At 54.3% G+C, this 16,003-nt stretch overlaps 2 protein-coding genes across 4 annotated transcripts; both read right to left on the reverse strand.

Annotated features, from left to right (window-relative positions):
• Positions 1 to 8,161: 8,161 nt before the first annotated feature.
• Positions 8,162 to 12,002, reverse strand: LOC308634943 (COP9 signalosome complex subunit 9). 2 transcript variants are annotated; one of them, XM_081269146.1, is made up of 4 exons: positions 11,839 to 12,002; positions 10,670 to 10,742; positions 10,030 to 10,094; positions 8,415 to 9,944 (listed from the first exon to the last, which is right to left on the reverse strand). In XM_081269146.1, exons 1-4 carry the CDS (start codon positions 11,899 to 11,901, stop codon positions 9,891 to 9,893), a joined length of 255 nt encoding a protein of 84 aa, XP_081125272.1. In that variant the 5' UTR covers positions 11,902 to 12,002; the 3' UTR covers positions 8,415 to 9,890. The 2 variants fall into 2 exon arrangements, with proteins under 2 accessions (XP_081125273.1, XP_081125272.1); XM_081269147.1 differs by lacking the exons at positions 8,415 to 9,944; positions 10,030 to 10,094 and adding an exon at positions 8,162 to 8,408 and having other exon boundaries at positions 11,839 to 11,991.
• Positions 12,003 to 13,139: 1,137 nt separating this feature from the next.
• On the reverse strand, positions 13,140 to 15,303 carry LOC308634942 (otospiralin-like). 2 transcript variants are annotated; one of them, XR_014019115.1, is made up of 5 exons: positions 15,267 to 15,303; positions 14,959 to 15,053; positions 14,810 to 14,836; positions 13,920 to 14,168; positions 13,140 to 13,671 (listed from the first exon to the last, which is right to left on the reverse strand). XR_014019115.1 is itself a non-coding variant. In XM_081269145.1 (4 exons), the coding sequence occupies exons 2-4, from the start codon at positions 15,014 to 15,016 to the stop codon at positions 13,984 to 13,986; spliced, it is 270 nt and encodes an 89-aa protein (XP_081125271.1). In that variant the 5' UTR covers positions 15,017 to 15,053; positions 15,267 to 15,303; the 3' UTR covers positions 13,140 to 13,983. The 2 variants fall into 2 exon arrangements, 1 of the variants encoding a protein (XP_081125271.1); XM_081269145.1 differs by having other exon boundaries at positions 13,140 to 14,168.
• Positions 15,304 to 16,003: the final 700 nt, after the last annotated feature.

Consider the following 16,003-nt stretch of genomic DNA (forward strand, 5'->3'; position numbering starts at 1 on the left):
CGGTCCCCCTGCCCACCTTGGCCTTCCACCAGGTGCTCATCAGACCCTGGCAGAGGGCTTCTAAGGCCTCTGCCTTAGGCTTGAGGGGCTGGTGAGACCCGACCCAGAACAGTTAGCCACTCTGGAGCTCTCAGGGACCTCCTGGACCTTCTCCCCTTGTCACGACCCTGCAGTCCTCCCAGAGCCCCTTCACAGCCCCGGGGTGCACCATGTCATTTTACCCTCTGCCCTTCTCCAGCACAGGCCCAGGGTCAGTTCCAGGACAGTCCTCAATGCCCTCTTCTCAGGTGCCTCAACTGTGGCCACGCTTGCCAAATCACTTCCCTTCTCACAGTGAAGGCAGCTGCGTGCGTGCATGTGCACAAGAGCATGCACGTTGGTGCATGCTGACCTCAAGGACAGAGACCACATCTCAGTTCTCTCTAGTCTAGTGCACGGCCCCTCGTGGCTACTGAACACGAGCTGACCTGAGCTGAACCCCCAGAAGCTGCACTTTCTTCTCCTCCTCCTCTCCTCTCTTCATCCTCTCCTCTCCCCGCTCCCCAACCCCTGCAGACCTGCTCTTCATCCTCACCCTTCCTCTAGCTCAGGCAGGTCTGTGGGCTGCTCACCTGTACTCACTCCCAGAAGCATTTCTTACAACAATACTCTAGACTTCACACCTCTGCTCGTGCTACTCTTCACCCCTCTGCAACCTGCTCTCTGCTTCTGCCACTGCTCACTGTCCAGACCTAATGGGCATGTCCCATTCCTTGTCAAGGAAGACCTCTGAGTGGACCCGGGTGCCATCTGTCAATTGCTCTTTGGTGGCTGTCTTCCACTGGTGTCTGTTTGGACACTCATCAAGCTTTGTGCTTTCTAAACACCTCTGGTCATTTCTGCATGACCAGACATCTTTGCTGGGCACTCTTCTCTGTGCTGGCTAAGTACTGGCACCCCTCAGGGGCTGGTCTTGCCCCTCAAATCCTGCAGTCTGCTTTCCCTCCCTTGGTGACCTCCAAGGTCACTCTCCATGACATCCCCCCACCCATCGAGCTCCCCTCCACAGCACACATACACAAGGTGTGCACTCCATGTCTTTCACACGATGCCCAGGCCCTGCTGCCCTCACCAGGACAGGAAACGCTGAGCCAAAGAGAGCTCTTTTGTGCCCTTTATCAATGAACACCCTGCTGCTAGGGCAATCATTATTCTGATGATCTCTAAGAACAAAAATGACTTTTGTCTGCTTAGAGAATCACAGAAATCAGTTCACGTGAGGGAGGTGTATTCTTCGTAGACTTACCTGATGCAGCAGATGCCCCAGGCCGTCCTCCTTGCCGCCCAGGATGGCTGTCCTCCCTGCCGCCCAGGATGGCCGTCCTCCCTGCCGCCTGCGACAGCAGTTCCCTCTTTTCCACTGATGTCCAGTATTCGATCGCTCAAATCATACATCCCTTCTGTGGCTGGTGGGCAGCACAGCTATTCTAACTTGGGGGACATCATGAGCACACCGTTAGGAACAATCTCCTGTGTGTCTTTGATGGTACAAGGAATTATTTCTATTGCAAATATGTCAAGTAAACTGGAAACTGTTGTGTCACGGAGACACGCAGCTTCAGCAGGCCCTGCCAGGTAAGATGGCCTTGGAAAAGCTCTAAGAATCTACAAAAAAAAAAAAAAAACCCTTAGAAAAATAAATCAACCTCAATCTCAGGATTCAAAGTCAGCACACACAGCCAATACGACCTCTACACCAGCAAGGAGTGACTGCAGTTTGGACTTCCCTGTCATATGCAATATGCCAAGTAAACAAAATATGTTAGAATAAACTTAAAAAAATGTTAAAGTACATTAACAAAAAAGTATAGAATATCAATGAAAAATTAAAAAGCCTAAATGAAGGGAGCTAAAGTGTTTGTGAACTGAAATATTCTACATTGCTAAGATACTCATTTGTTCCAATTTGGTCTCTAGATTCACTGTAATCCCCATCGAAATCCAAGAGACATTGATGACCTAATTCTGAAATTTATATGGAAAGAAAAAGCACTAAAATGATTATATTAGCTATCTATTTCTACATCAGCTCAAAAGTCTAGAATCTTATATATATATTAGATCCAGGTGTGCCTCAGGCTCCTCGGGCTTGGTTCCTTAGGTACAATTTACAAGTATAGTCTTTCTTGATCTATAGACCTGGGAGACTAGGGAAGCTGTCAGATCCCTGTGACCATCGTAACGATGGGGGATGGTCAGACAGGCACGGATAACTTTTTTTTTTTAAAGGAGAGAGAGAGAGAGAGAGAGAGAGAGAGAGAGAGAGAGAGAGAGAGAGAGAGAGAGAGAGAGATTTAATATTTTTTTAATTTTGGTGGACACAACATCTTTATTTTTTTATTTTTATGTGGTGCCGAGGATGGAACCCAGCGCCTCGCGCATGCCAGGTGAGCGCACTACCACTTGAGCCACATCCCCGGCCCCGAGCCCCAGTCTTTACTCAACAAACTGATCGCACGCAGCACAACAGCGCTTCATCTATGCTGCTCACGAGAAGAGAGCACCCAGTCCAGGCCACCTCCGGGAGGGTGCTAAACAAACGTGAACACCAGGAGGCAGAGGTCTCTGGGGCCACCGTGGAAGCTGCCTACCTACCACGCTAGTCACAGAAGAAAATATTTGCAGATTATGTATGTGATAAAGGATTACATTATACACAAACATGGTTTTAAGTAAGAAAACAACCAACCAAACACAAATGAGTAAAAAGTGGTTGATTTTTACTTCATCAAAGAAGACATACAGATGGCAAACCATCACATGGCAATATGCTCAACACTAGTAACTAGGAAACACACCTCAAAACCTCGATGGCTCCTAGCACGCTCACCAGCATGGCTGAGACAGAAGACTGCTGGCGAGAATGTGGAAACAGCTTGGCAGTCTATTAAAAAGCTAAGTGTACACCTGCCACATTCCACCCAACATGGTGACCTCCAGCTCTAGCCATTTTTTGAAAAAGATGACTTAATTCTTTTTGTGACTGAAGAATACTCCATTGTGTATATACATATACATTTTCTTTATCCTTTCATCAGCTGACAGATACTTAGGATGCTGTAAATTGTGCCTTAGAAGACACAGGTGTGCATTACCTTTGTGATATGCTGGCCTTAGCTTCTGCAGGTGTAACGGGGTGGCAGGGTCAACTGCGTCACACGTGGTAATGCGACTGCACCCTTTTGAGGAGCCTGCACTCTGGCGGCCACGGTGGCTGTATTTGCATTCCCACTGCAGTACCTAAGGGGTCCTCTCCCCTGTGTCCTTGCCAGCAGGCACTGTTGTTGGTGCCCTTGAAGACAGTCATGGTGACTGAGGGGAGACAGAACCTCAGTGTGGTTCTAATTTGCATAGTCCCAAGAGCCAAAGATGTTCAGTGTATTTGTATAGAATTACTGCCCATTGTACTTCGTTTGAGAGGTGTCTGTTCAGTTCACTTGCCTGATTTTGACTGGGGTTTTTCTTTCTTTCTTTTTGGTATTAAGTTGGCATTCTTTTTTTTTTGAGTTCTTTTTATATTACAGACACTAATTCTCTGCCATGTTTTCTATATTAGGTGTCCCCCAGATGCTCACCTGCAAGGATGTTCAGATATTAAGTGACTGGGTTATGGAGGCACTAAAGGGACTGACTGGGAGTAACTATAGGCAGGTCAGGTTGGAGCTGACCTCTCTCTGCTTCACGGTGCCATGTCCTGAGCTACTTCCCCCTCCATGCCCTCCACCATGATGCTCTGCCCCACCTGGGCCCAGAACCATGAAGCCAACTGACCACAGATTGAAACTCTGAAACCATGAACCAAAAATGAACTTTTCCTCTGCTGTTGTTCTTGGGGTATTTGGGTCACAGCCATGAAGAGCTGCTGAAGCGCTGCTGTCAGAAGAGTGGCTTTCCCCGTTCTTCCAGCTGCCTCTTCACTGTTTCCTTTGCTGTGCAGAAGCTTCTAACTTGATATGATCCCATCTGTCAATCCTTGCTCTTGTCTGAGCTACTGGAGTCCTTACTCAAGAAGGGACTGCCTGGGCCTGAGCCTGGGCCTTGAAGCGTCTCCTGTTTTCTTTGGACACTGCCCTTCTCGAGGGCAAGCCTGCTCTGCCACGCCTCAGGGCCGGCCTTGGGGAGCCGTCCCACCACTGCCTGCTCATGTGCAAAGTGAGCACATACCCACTGGGCAATGTCCTGAGACGACATGACAGAATGCAGATGTGGGGCTCACATGGGTTTCGGTGAATGGCACCTTTTAGGATTTATAACCCTTGGCAAGATGTTAAATAAATAAAAAACAAAACTGTTCCAAATGCTATTTTCATGCCAGGTCCGCCTCAGCAAGAGTTCTAAGAGGTTCTTCCAACGTTTACTTAACTGCACTGGGCACAGTTGGGGACAGAGGTGAGCCTTCCAAGTGACAGTATAAATCAAGTTCAGCAAAATAAATTTTGACGTTGAAGCAGCCAAAAACAAAAAAGAAAAAACAAGCCACCACCAGGGGACAAGGGGAGAAAGCACCACCCCACCACCACCTTGCCCGAGGCGGCCTCAATCTGCAGACCACGACCACTTCCACATCCTGACACTCGAATCCAGGGGGCCGGGAGCTGGCAGACTCCCAGTTGAGCAGACCCTCAGATGCAGGGAGGTTCCAGCTGAAAGGAGGCCCACCTGCAGCACAGTCTGCCACAGGCTGCCCCCAGCAAACTCCCTTCCCAGGTCCAGGAGCAGAGGCCACCCACAGCTCTGGAGGCCAGTCCCCCTTTCAAAGCACATGCTAATTAATGGCCCTTGACCTTGAAGGCCATACCTGCCTTCTTTGCTTTAGCTGCAAACAAGGAAGCAAAGAAAAGGGTACAAGATCGCAGCTTGGGGCTGACTGCATGTCTGGGATGGACAACTGCTGCTCAGGAGCACAGCCCATCCCAGGTGGCCAGCCACCCACCCTGTCCTGCCTCTCAACAGCACACCCTCTCCTGAGGCTCCTCTTCACTCTCCCAAGTGCTTCCTTCCAGGTGAGATGGGGGCCACCTGCTCCCCAGCCCCTACCCACCCACGGTGTGTCCTGGGTTTTCATAGCTCTTTCTCCACAGGCCTTAAGCACAATCCTTCCTGAAACACGTTCACATACACACGGAGCTGAACACACAAGTGTGTGATCACAGCTGGAGGTTCTGGGGGGGCTGCAAAGGTGGAGACCTGGGGGGCTTTGTGTAAGCATATGCCCCACCTACACTCACCTAAGAGCACATATCTCTGCACACAATGTGTCCTGTGTGCACAAACCCACAGATGAACATGCCAAGCAACACGACTCTCTACCCTGCTTCCCACCCAAGGACCAGGTGGACACCTCAGCTCACTGGCTGGCTGTGGGAGCCCACGGGTGGCCACAGCATCAATCCCTCACTTGTTTTTTCCACGCTTGTTGGGTAGTATTGAGAGGTCAGCAGGCACATGGCCCTTCCCTGTTTACCCTTACGCTCTCTCTTTAGAAAAGACTAGGGGTACATGTTGTCCCAAGTGTGGAAGTGGCTGCTGTTGGTGAACTTCTGTGCACGGCTGCTGGGTTCATGCAGTTTGCATGTCCTCAGGGCCAGGGATCCTGGCTGATTTTCCATCTGGTTCACCTGACCATTGCCACTGGGGGCACTGAGATCTCCTACAACTATTATCAGCAGCAATTTCCCCTCAGACCCGCTGGGTGGTGACAGGGGCACATATGACTGTTACACCTCCCGCCACCCCTGTCCCACCAAGGCGGGTGGTGTTCATCCCTCGCTGGCCTGGCGCATGTCACTCTGAGCACCTTCAAACACTTACTGGCCATTTGGCTTGGCTCCTCCATGAACTTTTTTAAGTACTGTGTGCCCATTATTCTTTACCGTATTGCTTCGCTCATGCCTTTGCAGCACCTCAACATCTGACAAACACCAACGCTTCGGCTTTAGGCACTTGACCTTGTTTCAGGAACTCCTTCCAAATCCACCCCTCATTTCCCTCACGGCCTCTTCGGAGAGGGCAGCTCATGATAAGGGCATGGGGTCTGGCACCTTTGTCCTCCAGAATTCTGAGTGACCTGGGCAAGCAGAGAGGTTTTTCGACAAGGTTCAGAATCAGAGTGGAAAGCCGAGCAGAAGGCCAGAGTCCCTGCAGTGCCCAAATGTGCACACAGCAGCAGCGCACATCCGCGGGACTCTGACTCCACGGAAGCCATTTCACCCACGTTAACTCAGAGCCCCTGCCCACCCCACAGGGAACACGTCACTGCTGCCCTCACTTCATAGCCCCAGGCAGACGCATCAGACCACCTCGGACAGCTGGGCTTTGCTGCAGGCATCAAGCTCCAGGGACCCTCAGCTACTGTGCTACTCCCTGACCAGACAGCACATCACATGGGCTGTGTGCAGTGCCTTGTCCCCCGGTGGGTGTCCCCAGGCAGGTCAGGTGTCTGGGGCAGTCTTACCTGCCTGCACCCTTTCTGCTCAGGTGAGGCTGACCATCACACCCCTGGGATCGGAGTTAGGGGCTCAGACAGAACTCTCAAGCCAAGTGTGGCTTGAGGACAGATGGAAACTCGGGCCCCATGGCCCTTGCTACGCATGGACGGCTGCACTCTTTGTGTTGCTGGTGCTCTGGGTCCGGAGGGGCAAAGCATGGGGCTGATGCTCAGCACTTCTCTAGGTTGGCATTTTCTTTCCAGAAAGACCTAGGACTTGGTCATTCCCAAGCCCCTTGCATACTGATATACTGTTATTTCTACTCAACAGATACTTGCTGAGCACCTTCTGTGCTAGAGGCTCCCCCTGATGCTGGGGACAAAGAAATCAAGCTATTTCTTAAACACAGTTACCTATATAAGTCAAGTGACTGCTCTTGAACACTCAGGGTGACAGCCATCTGAGGCACTCACACCCCTCAGAAATTACCCAGCAGCCACTAAAATCATAATTATGAGCAGCATTTTGTGACTCCCCAGGGAGGGTAACCATGATTCACAGAATCCACCGGGCACCTAGGAAAGCTGGCAGCTACTGGAGGCCTGCAAGTGTAGACACAGAACTAGATCCTGAAAAGATACACAGCATCCTGGTCTCACAGTGCCTGAGCCTGCCTCCTGAGAAGGGTGTGGCAGAAGCTCACAGAGGGCTCAGTCCCCTTCACTCTAGGCCAAGACCTGAATCCTGAGCAAAGGAGCAGTCCAGCTCCTGAGTGCCCAGCTTTGGCCTCATGAGAAACAAAGGGACTTCTATCTAAGCACATTTTTCACAGTACTTTCTCACCTTGACTCTAAGCAGTGTCAAGGCAGGAAGAGTTCTACCATCAATAATGTCTTTTTTCTAAAACCCACTTGTTCTGAAGTACCACTGGTACCAAGGGCTCAGAGACTTGTCTCTGGTCCCCAGTGGAGAAGATGGGCATTTCCACCTGACTCTGAAGAGGCAGAGCCTGAGGACAGGGCAAGGAGGTGCTTCCTCCAGAAGGCCTTGCCGGTGACCCTGCCTGTACCACCCAATCACCTCCCCAGGCCCAAGGCTCCAGAGCCCAGCTGTATAACCCTCCTGGCTGGCATCGAGTCACTAGAGAAGGCTGTTTCATTGAGGTTCTCACTTCTATCAGAACTGTAACAAGAACCTTCAGAACATTTGACTTTAGTAGAAAATATTCTTCTACTAAATCATCGCTGGCAGTGTGTGGGTCACCCACTGCTCCCTGCCCTTCAGGAAAAGGTCCTTCCATCAGAGTGGCTGGGAGCCACCACCCTGCACAGCTCAAGCTTGGCTGCTGCTGACTGGCTGGGCCTTCCCCATGTAGTCCCCATGGGACAGAGCCCTGGGACATAAGCCTCAGGTCTGTGACAGAAGCCACTTGGATAAGGAAGCTAGAGGAAGAGACCAGGCCAACGGGGGGTGGGCAGCAGTAAGGCCCTGCCCACTCAAGGAAATGCAGGGTCAGGAGTGCTGCAGCAGGACACCTACAGGTGACCAGCAGGCACCACACCAGAGGCACACCAGCCACCAAAAAGCAGCACATAGCGTCTGATCCTCCTTGCATGCTGATACACAATGCACACACCCAATCCACACACTCGGACAGCAACATCCACCCAGACATGCAAGAATCACAACTGCCCTGAGTGTGATGGTGTGTTTTTAATAAGCGTGAGGACAAAGGCCATTCCACAGGAGATGATGAAGTGTCCAGGGGGTTAAGACAGTCCCCCACCCTTGGTTGGCCAGGTCCTGACTTCTAGTGATCTCCACAAGGTCTCTAAACCATCTGACACCGTCCTCTGTGCAGATTGGTGTGCTGTGCATGGCCATGTGTGCAGCTGGACCGGACTCACTGGACATCATCGTCATCAAAGAGATCTTCAAAATCTATGTAAACAGAACCCCACATTAATGGGCACATAGGGAAAGCATCCCAGAAACCCACTTCAAAATTAATTACAGGTAGTTGAAGACACAGACAGTAAATGATGTGGCAAAGGCCTTTCCCCACGACAGATGCTCAGCTTTAGCTAACAGGGCTCACAATTCAAGGGGACAGTGTGGTTTCTATGTGCTTTTAATCTGTTCTTTCGCAGGAAGACACAGGTGTTGCACACTGACAACCACCTCACAGCTGCACTGACACCTGTGCTAAGGGTGACATGCGGAGGGGCTGCAGAAAGGTGGCAGAAGGACTGTGCCACTGAGAATGGCCTTAGGGGGCCTGGAAGAGGTGAGTTCAAGACACAACGAAGCCCCATTCCTGCCAGAAGCAGCTGGATAAACACACAAGGCACTGGCCGGGTGACCACAGCCAGGGCCAATTTGTCCTTCTGTATTCCTCTGTGCACCTTTCAAGTTCTGGACCTCATGCCAGCATCCCCTTCACCATGGGAAAAGAAAGAACTAAGCCCCCTCCTGTGGGCCCTGGCCTGAGGACGTGGTCAGACAGAGCGCTGGGGCAGGCCCCACACTGGCCTTTTTGGGGAAGGGCAGCTCCTCTGGCCACAGAGGGAGTACTCGCTGCCCACTGACCTCTCTGTGTGGTGCTATTGCTCTAGATACTTCTTTCCCTCTCCCCAGAGCATCCCTCTGCTCCACATCTTCATAAGGAGACACCTTCCAGGGCAATCCCACCCAGCCCTCAGGGTGCAGTTCTGTCCCTGCCTGCCACCTCATCTAACTCCTCCACTGCACTGTGAAACAAGCCAGGGAAGAGAGCAAGTCACACTCATCGTGAGGACCCACTGCCCAGCAGACAATGGATCCCAAAGTCCACCCAGCTGACGAGCCAAAGGGCTGTAGGAGAAATCTCAACTGAAGCCAGAGGCTCCTCGTGGACAACAACAGCCACCACCCAAGATGGGCAGCGCCTGCAGGAGGACTCTGACATGCTCCTGAGCCCAGAGGCAGGTGCACAGGAATCCACTGACTGTCTTTGGAAATCTTTGGAAATCCTTCTCACTGGAATCCAAGGGCCGTCTTTGGAAATCTCAGCACTGACCATTGAACACAGTCAATCATCTCTAATTTAAGAGGCTAGCAAAAGACAAAAGGGACTTTTGAAGATCACTGAACTGTGAATTAATGGTCCAGCACTAGGAATGAGATGGCCCTGCCTGGTGAGAATCCCAGGTGCCCTGCGTAAGCCACCCTCCTCACCAAGGAAGCTCTGGAAGGCGTCCGCCCTTCCGCACCTTGTGTTCCCTTGGGCAGAATTTACAGAAAGGCTACTGAGGCTCTCAAAGCTCAGCTCCAAGGTCATGGGATGTCTGATATCAGCTGGTGGCAGCCATGTCCCCTGGAGAGACTGCACCTTATTTACAGCAAGGTTCCTCTTCCTGGACAGTGAGCCAGACCAGCATGGACTCAGGGGTCATTTGTGAAGGCAGACACCAACGCGGCAAGATCACACCCCAGCTGCTACTAGCGAGTAACAAAAGCTCTTTGTAGGGACAAAAATCATGTGATTACAGCGGGACAGAAAAAGGAGAGAAATCTCATTTACCCTTCTGAGCAGGAAATGTATGTTGTGTTTCCCCTGTTTGAACCCTTGGCAAGGGCCCAAATAACCTGTATGGACAAAGCCTTCAGAAACCAGAGGAATAAGAGAAACATGCCCGCTAGCACACTTGAAGGTTCATGAGAGGTCAGCTTTCAGTGTGTGTTTGGTAAAACTTCCTGGGTAGCTAGCATGAAAAGTTCTGAAACAAGATGAAGTGTGTCCTCGTCCTGACTCAAAGATGGGGAAGGGCTGAAGCTGGAGAGTGGATGCTCCTTGCAAAGACAGCCAAGGGCAGACAAGTATAGGAAAGGAAGAAGGGAGGGAAGATCAGGAGAGTACAGCCACCCGAGAGAACCTGTCCAGGGTGACAGGCCAGCCACAACTGGCTGTTAGCATGTGCTAACATTCATGCCACGTACTCAATCTCAGGCCCTACCATGTGAGACAGGGAGCAATTTCATGCTTCTCCAGATGTGGCCGACAGCCAGTTTGATCGCTTCTGCACTGTACTCTGAGAACGGCAGTGTCTTGGCTTCACTGTTCCATGATCCTAATTATTCAGGTCACAAGATCATCCCACTATATTAACTTACAGGAAAAACTTTTAAATAAAACCAGGCATGCAGAATCCCGGCACCCTTACCATTAAAGAAGTCTGCATGGACTGCTTTCTCATTGGCTGCCAAGTCCATCAGGAGTCCAGTGCTGCCTCCTGCCTGGGGAGTGAAAGGTAAGTTATGTGAGCTCTTTCCCCAAAACAGCTTTGAGTTGTCATAGCACCCCATACCTCCAGGGAACAGGAACAGGGTGAGGGGTGACAGGCAAGTACTCAGGGTGGAGTTAAGAATTTTAGTTGCAAATAAAGAATGTGTGTGAAGGGGGAATTCAAGGAGCAGTTTTTTAAATTCTACATTCCTTAATTTTTCCCTTTCAAAAAGAGAATTTCCATTGCCCTGAGTGCCACTCCTCATCTGTGGACCTCAAGTTCAGCCTCCAGTCCCCTCCTGGACACTGCACAGAGACCACAAGCTTGTGCAACCCCTGCCTTCTGAGAATGCAACCATTTCCCTTGGAAGCTGACCTGCCCTGGCCCTTGTGTGCCCTCAGAGCCTCCCACAGCTGAAGCTCCTCCTGGTGGCAAAATCAGGTCACTGCCACCGCTGGGCAACAGAATGCACTCAGGATTCTGCACGTTGCTTAGTCGCCTGGGAAGGATCAGTGCAGTGTCCTCTGATGGTAGCCGTCTGGATGGCTGGCCACAGGAGCCTGTTCCTGCTCTGGTCCCTACATCCTCGAAGGTGTGTGCTCAACTCTCAGTGCCAAACACCTCCCGTGCTCCGTGTCAGGCTGCTGCCAAGGTTCCAAGACTCCCCCCTTCTCAGCCAGCCTCCCCATCCCAACACTACAGGAAGCCACGCAGACGCCACCACGTAAATCCTGGGTCGGGGTTCTCCCTGCTCTCACCGGCCTTATTCAGGCCTTCTTCAAGTTTCCTTTCTAATTCCATTTTCCAGCCGCCTGGCAAATCGGAGCCTGAGGCCTCCCGCAGGAGCCTTAAAACCTGACAGGAGCTGGGCTCGCGGCCCCGGGAGTGGGATGCGCAGGATCCGCCGGCTCCGTGCCGCTCCGCCGTCTGGTCCTGCGTTCTCTCCTCCCCCCGGTACCCACCCCGCGGGCCCCTGCCAGGCAGGAGCTGCGCACCCCGGCCAGGCTCGTCCCCAAGACGCGCGGGCGTCGCCAGGCGGAGAACCAGCTCCCGCTTTCCGGCAACCGCCCCTACGCTCGGCCAGAACGCCGACGCTCCCACCTCACCTCGTCCAGGTCCACGTAGGGACCGGCGCCCTCGGGGAACATCTCGTCCACCGCCGGCTTCATCTCGGGCCTTCGCGCTCTGCCCACTTCCGGCTCGCCGCGCCTACTTCCGGCGCTCCCACCCGGCAGGTCTAGACGCTGGAGGACTGCGACTCGGTGGTGCCCGCCGCAGGCCCGAGTCAGCCCGGGTGGGCTCCGTGCCGCGCCATCGGGAGCTGGGCTGGTCTCGCCGACCTGCGTGCCCGGGGAGGGCGCCGAGAGCCGGAGGCTGCGTCGCCGCCGACGGGTGGAGGGAGCGGGGAGCTCTTGCACGTCGAAGCCCGACGTGGAGCGGGCCGGGCACGGCAGCTCTTCCCAGAGAAGGATGCGGACGCCAGGCTCGGGGACGCGCAGCGACGTTCACAGCCGCCGCGCGCCACCCGCGTCCGCGTTCTGGGGCTGCCCGCGGAGGCGGGACCTCGCGGCGACCCGAGGACATCCCGGAGTCCTCGGAATACCGCCCAGGGCCGCCCGAGTCTCCTCCGGAGCGCGTCCCCGGTGGGAAGCGGACTCCTACGAGCGCCGTGCCGGGGGCGAAGGCACCAACGGAACGGGCCTGTCCCCTGGGCGCAGTGCCACCCAGGTGGCACGTTCCCCCGCGGTCAGCGAGGGCCAGCCTCGAGGACATCGGATTACTGAAATAAGCCGGTCACCGAAAGACACGGTGTCCTGCTGGAGGCGCCGGGAACGTGCCTGGTGACACTTGAGTATGGTTAAGGTGGAAATTTCATGTTGTATTGTTTTGCCACAATTTGTGACGGAGAAAAGGGGGTAGGGAAGGAAAGGAGGGAGAGACCAGAGCCGAGAGGGAGCAGGAGGCACCTGGCCTGGAGTTGGTCCGCTGCCCAGAGTGCAGCCGCCTCCGGTCTGAGGCCCAGCTCTGCACGTCTGTAAAGCCCAGTTTTAGCAAAGAGCCCTGCTAAGCCAGCGCAGCCAGATGTGATCACCCCGACATCTGATGGGGTTCCTCCGCCCTCGCACCCGTGGGTATCTGAGCTCCCTGGCCTCCTTCCACAAGTCCTGTTTAGCAAGACCCACTGTGTTACCTTCAGTCACTTTCCGTCCATCACCCAGCCTGCTCCTTGCTGTCCACCCCCACTGCTGCTGCTGTTGGAGTTGAACGCAGGCTTTCCCACTGGGAGGCCCCACAGGCCCTTGCCCCTGACTTGGTAGTCCTGAATGGAGTCTCTTACTCCCTGTTAGTGTCCTTGAATCATCTTTTCCTTAACTTTCAGGAGTAGGTGAACATGGAGGTTGGGAGGGGCTGTGGAGGCCAAGGGACAGAGCAGAGATGTGAGGGTATTGTGGCCTGGACAGGGGCCAGCCTGGCCTGAGTGGACAGGGACTGGATTCAGGGCAGAGGAGCCTCAGATGCCAGGTCAGAGTGTGTCCCCTGAGGCACTGAGGGGCTGCCACTGGCTGGCTTTCTTCCCTGAATGGGTGTGAGCCTCACGGTCCTCTTGGCTGGCACACCTTGCACAGACGGGTCTCCCTGCACTGGGGCTGGACCTGAGGCACTCCTGCACTGCCTGTCCACCCTCCTACTCCCACAGGACTGCCCAAGGCCACTCCCTCCTCAGCCTCGGAGCCTGAACCTGGGCCCTGACCCCCCTCACAGCTGGGCTCACCTGTCCTCATTCCCTGCTGCTCTCAGGATGGTGCTCTGTGTGAAGTGTGGACACCTGGCCTGGGCTGACTGCTGCCCAACTCCGTGTCCCCTGCTGGGGACCAGCTGAATGGCTTTAACGATTCAGGCTGAGCCTCTGTTCCTGCCTCAGTTTCCTCACCGGCAATCTGAGGGTTATGGAGAGAACTGGAGGAGGGGGTGACACAGAGGCGACTCCCCATGGATTAAAGTGTGCAGACATTTATTAAAGCAGAGTTCCCAGGGATCAGAGCAAGCCAGGTTAGCTGGCGAGACAATAGAGCAGAGGCACTGTGTGCAGCTGTGGGGTAGGTCAGAGTGTGTCCCTGGCCTGTGGCGCCCCATGGCCTGTGGTGTCTCTTCAGTGAGAGGTTTAGCCACCAGACCCCCACCCTACCATGGCTATGGGTCACCCCAAGGCAAGGGCAGTGCAGCCAGGCAGGCGTCAGGCTGGATGCTGCTCAGTCCTCCTGGTAGGGGATGTGGAAGCCCAGGGTGCTCCCCAGGGGGAAGTGGGCAAAGAAGGTGCGGGCCAGGTCCTCCAGCTGTGGGTAGGCGCCCAGGCTCTGCAAGTACTGCACGTAGTTCCAGAAGTCAGAGGTGGAGAAGGGCCAGTAGGGCAGAGCTGGAGGTTCAGCATTGGGGTCTGAGAGACACAGGAGGCAACCTCAGGGGCTGCCCACTGCCTGGAGACCCCTCTGGGGCAGTTGGACAGCTCAGCAGCACCTGCAGTGGTGGGGCCTTCTGGCCTGGAGCAGGGCCCAGGCTGCCCCTCATCATCCTAGGAACAGGGGCCAGTGTCCCTGCATCTTAAGGGTGCCAGGTCTAGGGACAGAGGAAGAGTCAGAGAGGGGAGGGATGAGGACCTGAGGTGGAAGAGGAGGAAGGGGAGGGGAGGCCACCCTCACTCCTCGGTGAGGTGCTGAACTGGGAGGAGCTGGCTGGTAGGATTGTAGGGGCTTGGGCAGTGTCCTGGGAGGGGTTCAGAGGAGAGCAGAGCTTCCTGGTCCTAGAGTTTGGGCAAAGACACCCAGATAATACCTGTGTTTGAACTTGAGGGAGGGCCCCGGACCAATCCCAGGCCTGAGGGTGGGAATTTCGGGGCTTCATTGGTCAGGTGTGTTCCCAGGCTGCTGGGCAGGGCCTGCTGGCAGTGACCCACCTCCTCTCAGTTGAGCCAGGCTTCCCATCATGTCTGTCTGGTAAAGAAGCCCTGGCCCCAGCAACCACTGCTTCCACCCCACCCAGTTATTGAAGTAAATGAAGAAAGGGCCAGGAAGAGCTTACCTGCCCCCTCCTGCACAGCCTTGGCCCCTGCAAAGGGAAGGGGAGGCCATCAGCCAAGCATCCCAGACCTGACCCACACTGCTGAGTGGACCGCAGTATGGAGGGGAGAGCACCGGAGGGCAGAGATCTGTCCCAGGGTGGCCCCTCACCTGCAAGAGGCCCCAGCAGGAGGCAGAGGGACAGCCCCAGCATCCAGCAGGCCTCCATCGTCCCCAGTTGCAGCCAGTCGACTCCTCAGGTCCACCTGCAGGAGCCCAGAGGGCGAGACCACTGTGCACCAGAGCCAGCCTTTCTGCCACCCTGGGAAGCTAGTGTCTGCCCAGTGACTCCGACTTCAGTGGTTTCAAGCTGTCATTCTCCCATGAAGCCCCCACCTGGTTGGCTTCATTGATTCTGAGTACTTAAAAGTCTGCCTTCCTTGCCCTCGGATACAGTCCCAGGTCCCCAGAGGCTTTACCTTCCCTCCGTCTGCTCAGCCCAGCCGTGCAGCCTGGATGTGTTGCTGCCAGCTCAAAACTTCCTCTTTATACAGGGGCTGGGGACAAGGAAGGAAATGTCACCTGTCTGACTGTCAAACTGAATATCTCATTCCCAGCCAGAGGACTGTGGGCTTTTGTAGCCCTGCGGGCAGCAGAGTCACGGGATCAACTTGTGAGACTTGGATCCAAGATCAAATTGAGAGAAAAGCATCCTTGTGCAGTCTGTTTCTACAGCATCCAGGCCTGAGATTCAACCTTGGCACTTGGAACAAACCCACAAGAGAGCGGGCATCTGCCACTGGGACCCATGGAAGCTTCCTGTCCTGGGGTGATGTGGGTGAGCCCAGAGCTGCCCCAGCAGTACAGCTGGCAGGAGTCACAGAATGACTGTTGAGCAAAGTCACAGGCAGAAAGTGTGGGGCTGAGCTGGACCTGTCTCCAAACCAGAACTTTTGGGCTTCTGCAGAGCCTATCTCTAGTCTGGAGGGAGAGTGTCCCAGCCCAAGGGATGCCAGCTCAAATGCCAAGGGGTCCTGAGCCATGAGAATGCTCCTCTCTGCACAGACCACCACAGTGCCCGAGACCACCCTGCCTCTCCGAGTCAGCGCAGATTCCTGGCCCTACCCGTGAGGGCTGCCATCCCATGGGACACTACCTGTCAAGGGGGCCGGTTCCTTTGTTTTTCCTCTCCACCCCAGGGTGCTTCAGGGGTGCT

Source organism: Spermophilus citellus, assembly GCF_964194105.1.
Source record: "Spermophilus citellus genome assembly, chromosome: 16".
Lineage (NCBI taxonomy): Eukaryota > Metazoa > Chordata > Mammalia > Rodentia > Sciuridae > Spermophilus > Spermophilus citellus.